We start from the raw sequence: 6,989 nt of genomic DNA, 5'->3' as shown, positions 1-6,989 counted from the left end.
AAACCTGTACTCTGCCAAGAGTCAGTGTTGAGCACAGAGGCAATGCTCCACGCCGGGGTGAGCCGTGGTGCTCCAGCCTGAGTGAGGACACACCCCGGGACACGAGCGGGTTCCTTGCAGGAGGGCTGCGTACTGGTGCCTAAGGGTCAGCTGCAGATCACAAAGGCTGCAAGATCTCTACAGCTGTGTGCCCGATAGTCATGCCAAGACCTATCCATGCGGCAGCGGAAAGCAAGCAGGGCAAACACTTGTCAGCACGGCCCGAGCTGGGCCCTGCATTTACCTCTGTGCCAAGCGGGATGCATTGAGGAGCCCGGCTTGTCCCTGCCCGCCCGGGACGGGGCGTCCGCCTCCCTGCCGAGCCCGGGCACCGCACCGGAGGCTCCCCACGCCTTGCAAGCCCCTGCCCCTCCCTGGGCGGGGGACAGCGCAGCGCCCCCACAGCCCCCGCACCGCCGGAGGAGGGAGGGAAGGAGAGAAGGAAAGAGGGGAGGGAAGGAGAGAGAGAGAGAGGGAAGGAGAGGGGGAGAGACGGGCGGGCACCGCCGCCCCCGCCCCTCTCCCCCCGCGCCCGTGACGGGCTGCGAGCGGGAGGGAGCGGCGTTACCGCCCAGCCCGGCTCCAAGGGAGCATCGCTCCGTCCCTGCCGCCGCCCAGCACCGTCCTGGATCGGGGCCCGGGGCCGGCTGAGCACTCAGGTGAGGGACCGGGCAGCAGGCACCGAGAGGCGCCGCCGGGTGCGTGCGGGGAGCGGAGGAGGCCGGGAGCGGCTGCGGGGGAGCCCGGAGGAGCTGCGGCCTCCCCGGGGCGATGCCGGGCTCCGGTGGGGCGGGGGCCGGGCGGGGGTCCTGGCCTGGTAGCGCCCGCCCCCCACGGGCCTGGGGCGGACCTGGTTTCGGCTGGCGCTGGATCCCGTAAGCATCCCTTAAGCATCCATTGAGCATCCCGTGAGCATCCCTTAAGCATCCATTGAGCATCCCGTGAGCATCCCTTAGGCACCCATTGAGCATCCCGTGAGCATCCCGCGGCGGACGCTCTCGGCTCCCCTGCGTGGGTTTTGACTCTGCCCGGTCCCTGGCCGCGTCTGTCCAGTGACCTCGAAAGAGCGTGTGAGGTGCCCTGTAGTAAAACACAGTGCATGCTCTGGCTTTGCTCTTTGCCTCATTAGCTGTGGGTAGAGGTTGGTCAGACCTCAGAAGCATAAGGTTTTAAGTTGTCTGTTAGAACTGACTACTGTAATGTTGAATTAACAAAATCACCTGTCAGTCTTTTCTTCAATCCTGCCGTATACTTGGTCGTGACTTTCCTGCACAAGTGGCCAATCCGATGGCTCGTTCCATTCTATGCTGACAATTAATTGTGCATGTGGAATGGGCAGACAGAAGTTCCTAACATTTTCTCTCTAGTGGGGTTGATATCTTAGGGACTTTAACCATCACATGGTAAACCTGTTGTTTCTGGATACAATCCAGTTAGCAGGTTTTTCTGTGCCCTGGGGCAGTCACCTTGCCCTATATAAAGATAATTTTAAAGTGCATGTGATAACCTTTATTTGAAATGCAGCAACTGTCACTGCAGTGACAGCAGTAACAGAGAATGCTACCATGTTGTGTGTGATGGTGTGTTTCCCATAATCTTCATTTCTACTTTCTGTATTGTAACATTTAGTTTAAGTTGGTTTTGGTTTGGTTTTTTGTTTGTTGTTTTTTTTTTAATATGGTTGCATGCTGAGCTAAGATCTTTGGTTAAGCCATGTTTAGTGATACATAGGTCCCTCTCCAGAGTTATTTGGTTTGGTACCTTGATGTGCAATTTGTTTAAATTCTGTTGTGCAGTACAGGTTTGCCTTTATTTCTGACATACTACCCTGTTAAAAAGCTAAGGCACCAGCTGTCAAAATGCATCTGGGAAATTGGGACAAAAGAAAAATATTATGCAAAGTCACAATAAGCAAGACAGAGTTGAGAAGAAAGACTGTTTTAAGGAAATCTAGATTTGCAATGTAAGTTACCTTGTCAACTGTTTCAATTCTAACTCTTTGAAGGCTGTAAACCAGAATTGTGCATCTGTCAGAAGTATGGCTATACTAACCAGTAAAGGAATTTTACTGAAGCTTTCAAATTTATTTCTTGTTGTCTGATCAATGTACCTTGTCAGGGACCTGTTCTTATCCAGTTCCAATGAAATAGTAAAGATGTTAGCTTAAAGCGTATAATTTTTGGTTCATCCTGAAAAGGTTGTAGTGCATTCATGAGGCAGAAAAACAGCTACTTTGGGCCTACTAATGCCTGATCACAATAGCAGCATGATCGCCTGGTTAGTGCACCAGTAATTTCATAAAACTTATTAAAATAGCTTATTGATAAGGCAAAAATCAGAGTACAAGTAAACAATTTTGTGCTTCATCTAAGAAAGGCAGATATTTTCTGTGCTGTGGTCTTCTGCCATAGCAGAAAACAATTGGACAGGAACCTGGTCAGGGGTTTTGGAAAAAGCTCTGTGTGCAGCTAAGGCCTGAACAATATGGCCCTAAGCTCATTCCTTCTCTCCTGGTGGAGTTCTCCTTAGGCCTGAGCTGAACCAAGCTGTAACCTGCCACTGTTGTGGTGCACAGATGGGAGTTATAGGCAGGCTTTGCTCCCCAAGACTGGTTCTGGTGTACAGTGGGCTGGTGTTTGTTGAACACTAGAGTCTCAAAAGTAACATGTTAGTTTTTTTCCCCCATCAGCTTGTGCATTTAATACAGTCTGACCAAAGCAGCAGGCACTTCTTCCTTGCTCCTCTTAAAATGATACAGTAAAATATGCCAAAGATGGTGTCCAAGGAAGAAGATGAGTCTCTGCAAATCTACTGAAGGCTGCTCTTTGCAGCAAGTGCTTGGAGCATAGCTGTTCTCAGCAGTCCAGGACCTTTTTTTTTTTTTGCCTGGTCACTCTTCATGAGTAGCCAATGGAAGGGGGTAATTCCCCATAAAAAGATAATTGTTCCTTGACAGCAATAGCAGCTGTTACACTAACATATATGAACCAGTTTTAAACTATTGAGATGCAGAAATTATGCCAACTGCCTGCCCTTGATAGGGGTATGTTGGGTCTAACTCTATGCTGTCCTGAATTTATAATCAGCAAAAGACAGCTGGGTTTGTCAAACTTTTGGCATGATGTCTGTATGAGGAAGGGCTTGTCATTCTGGGAAAGAATTCAGGCATATGCTCAGGTAGAGAACTAACCTAGAAATGTACTGAATGATATAGAAGAGATTAACAGAGAGAAGTCTTTATGAAATTGGCTTTTCCTAATTTTGGCATCCTTGGTTTTCTACTGGAAGAAATAAATAAAAGGAGGTGGTAGTTCTTCATGCAAGAAGCAGACCTGTGCAACTCCTCACTGAGGTCCTGCAGATAAGAAGTTTACAAGGGTTGGAAGGGAAATGAGACAAGTGCTAGGATTAGAGGCCCATTGAGAATTAGATAATACATATCAGGCCCAGAAAATCTGAAATTTCAAGGAAATATTTCAGTCAAGCTGCCTATATGCTCATTCCTGTTGATACCCATTCCTGGGCATCTCCCTACGGTCGTGTTTGGAGACAGTTACAAGCTAGCCAGACTCCTCTTCTGATCATTATGGTCATAACCCTTAATTTTTTGGCCCAAAATTATTCTCAACATTTATTCTTAATAACCACATATCCTTTATGTCAGGCTGATATGCAGCCACTGGTTAAGTTAGTCTGTGTACTCAATAATTATTCCTCAGTGGAGAAGTGACCCAACTTTTATTTTTTGCCTCCAACAATTTTCTTGCTTCAGCAGTCGAGCGCAAGGTTTTCTGCTTTCTGCTGTTTGTCTTGTCTTTGTTAGGCTGATAGGAGCTTACACATCTCTGACTCACAAAAATGAAGTGATAGCCATCAGATCTTCTGCTTCGTCTTTAGTACCCTACCTACCTCTTTTCTTTGCCCTTTACTACACTGACTTGCAGGACTGGAAAAGATGAAAGCAATCAACTGTGTTTACTATAGTTGTATATGGCAAATTCAGCTGCCAGTTAAATACTAAAGTCATTGTTTGCCACTCCATGATTTTTATTTTATTTTTTATTCTTCTTGGAGAACGAAATAAAACTGCAAATTTATTTTCTTGCCTAGGTCTCTGGACAAAATGGGGAATAGATTAGTGAAACCCAAGCATCTGAGGCAGACAGACAGACACGTAGCAAACCTCGCTATTGGCTGTGCTGCCAACCATAAGTTTTTGATGGACCCATGCCTAGGCATCAGTGTGATCAATGGGCAAGCTGATGTTCTTTGCAGCAAGATACTTGAACTGGAAAAGGAGCTGAAGAGAAAAGACCAAGAGTTGCAAGACAGTCAAAGTCATGTTGCTGAGCTTCAGGAACAGCTGGCTATGCAGACTAAGGTCATAGCAGAACTCACCAAGGAACTTCAGAGCAAATGTACACAGTTGAACAAGCTCCAGGATGTTGTTAGCACTCAAGGAGAGCACTCTCTTCAGCCTTCTCCATTGAAAGTTTCTGCCAGTAGGAGGAGAGGAGCCAAGGAAGGTGTATCTGCAGAGCCGACAACACGGCTGTATGATTTGAGCAGGAAAGCCATGTTTTCCCTTGAAAAAGCAACGGTCCGAAAGGATTCCAGGTGAGCTCATTTCAGAGGGCTTATATGATTGTGTTACAAGGATAATACTTCTGTCACAATGATATGCTGTTCTCATGATAAATCAAGATTAAAATAACCATCTTTTTCATATAGGCTTTGTTGCTGTGGTAGTGAAATGCAGGTTGAGCTTGCATGATTCTTTAACCAAGAATCATCTGTGTCCCACAGACTTCAGATGAAGAGTGGTCGGTAGGCTCTGTATTTTAGATGAGACTCTTATAGTCTCTTTGGGATTTATCTTTGCAGACAGCTAAGCAGAACCTAAGCGTCTTCTAGGCTAGACCTAAGCCTCTTAGGTCTAGGTTTGCCTAGTGCTCACAGCTTAAGCTGTCCTCTGGAACACTGATGAGAAGGTGCCTGGATGCTTTCACCTGGTTTCATTCTTAATCCTACAGCATAGATGGCTTGGGAAGGAGCAGGTGACTCCAGCTCAGCTCTCTCGAATGCAAGATGGACACTGTTCCTGAGCTGTGCACAAAGTTTGTCAGCCCAGTTTCAACTCGGTCTGGTGCAGAATGCAATGAAATATTTTGTATGGTGTGATTGTCCTCTTAGCTTCCTCCTGCCCTCCAGCTTCTGGTAGTCATGGTGTAGGAACTGAATTTTACTTGTTCCTCTTTGAATCTAGTTATGCTTTCTAGACTCTGCAAGACCCAGAAATATCTGTGGTCCCAGCTGACCTTGTGGACAGATGTATTAGACTGGTATCCTTAAACACAGGGACCTTGCAGTGTAGACAAAACCTGAGTATCTGTTTTAAAATGGTGGTAGCCAGAATCTATCTGGACTTCAGCTAGTGACTTAAGTGCCTCAGATTAACGGGGAGCTTTATTATTCTGTTAAAAAAATCATGACATATATGTGTACCTTAGTAGACCTGAGAGTTATGAGACTTGATTTCTCATCCATCATGTCCAGCATTACACATTCGAGGGTGTCTTGTGAATCAGAAAGGCTGCCTGAGTCACCATAAAGCACTGAGAACTTCAGCTGGCAGTGTTTTTCCACAAAGTAAGAGGACTGCATTAATATTTTATCACAAGTACCCGGGCAGTTTAAATCACTGTTTGTTTTAGGAGTGTTCTACTTGTAATCACCTACCTGTCTTCTCCTTGGCACGATCCTTGTACTGTTGTCCACCAGATGGTTTTCTAGGGTGCTTTCAGAGGCAGAATTGCAACAGCAGTGAGGAGTAAAGGCAAGAAAAGAGTCGGTTGATTAGCTAAGTGCAGCAGTCAGAACAAAACCAAGTATTGCAGCTTAAGCAATCTAAATGTAATGCACATCATCTTTTGATGTGATAGTGGCCAAAGTATCATTTGATCTTCCAAATACTTTGGAAACAAACATAACCAAAAAACCCCATCACAAAACTGTACTACTATGCACTACTCTGCTTCTCAGTTAGATAAGCCTGTGATACACACTTGTTTGACACCACCACCTTCCTACTGAGACAACCAAATGCTGAAAGGTACAAACATTTGGTTTCCTTACCTGGGCAGCAAATACTGTAGTAGGTTAAGTTCAGACAGTTGGCATACACATAAGAACAAAGTCTGACCTTTACTGTCTACAGAATTCTGTCCACTGTAACTAGCAAATACTGATCCTTTAGCCTAACAGTGTCTATAGAAGCTTTTAGAGTTGCTGATATGAGTGGCTGCCTCTCCTTTATAGAGAAAGGACTTAATGCAGCCCCACTTCTGCATAAGATAATTGCACAGTGTTGCTACACTGTTGTGAATGCAGTTATTTCAGAAAGAGGGGAAGCTCCATGCTATGTTCTTGAATTTGCATCGAGTCCAGAGTGTCACTCGTCCCTTTCAAAAATATTTATAAAACAAATGGCATAATGTTATGCTATTCATTTAGCAGGGTTTTAAGTGCCATGCTTTTGTTTGGAGTATCTCAGCATGACTGATTTTAATGAAAATTTTAGGAGCTTTCAATGGTTCTTATCTATCCTATATGAGTGGATGTTTTTTCATGTTTTTTCTTCTCTTGAGCTAGTTGGGTAAATCCATATCATTTAAAAAAATTAGGTTTTTTTCCTTAATGGCAGTTTAAGCATTGAAAATTTAACTGAAGCCTCAAGATTTCAGAGTTTGAACATGGTATATGAGAGAAGATCTCTCAAAAGTCCTTCAAATGGAAAATATTTTTAATCTCTTAACCTTTGCAGTGTTAACAATCTAGGTGTCTCATTATCTATAGGATAGTTCTCCATTTTTCTGTGTTCTTACAGAGCATGCTATTACCATCAGCAGCGTTTAAACTGCCTTTATCAAGTCCCTTCCTATTATGGGCTC

At 45.0% G+C, this 6,989-nt stretch overlaps 1 protein-coding gene across 2 annotated transcripts in view; it reads left to right on the top strand.

Annotated features, from left to right (window-relative positions):
• Window positions 1–603: 603 nt before the first annotated feature.
• PRKG2 (protein kinase cGMP-dependent 2) overlaps window positions 604–6,989 on the top strand; it is a 30,566-nt gene continuing 24,180 nt past the window's right edge. For both annotated transcript variants that reach the window (XM_032685261.1, XM_032685260.1), the window contains exons 1-2: window positions 604–698; window positions 4,150–4,656. In XM_032685261.1, the coding sequence (XP_032541152.1) occupies window positions 4,163–4,656 (494 nt within the window). In that variant the 5' untranslated portion in view covers window positions 604–698; window positions 4,150–4,162. The remainder of the gene's footprint in view (window positions 699–4,149; window positions 4,657–6,989) is intronic.

Source organism: Chiroxiphia lanceolata, chromosome 4 (genome assembly GCF_009829145.1).
Source record: "Chiroxiphia lanceolata isolate bChiLan1 chromosome 4, bChiLan1.pri, whole genome shotgun sequence".
Classification (NCBI taxonomy): Eukaryota; Metazoa; Chordata; class Aves; order Passeriformes; family Pipridae; genus Chiroxiphia; species Chiroxiphia lanceolata.
Note: the sequence above shows the minus strand (reverse complement) of the source record. Positions and strands in the feature narration are given on the sequence as shown.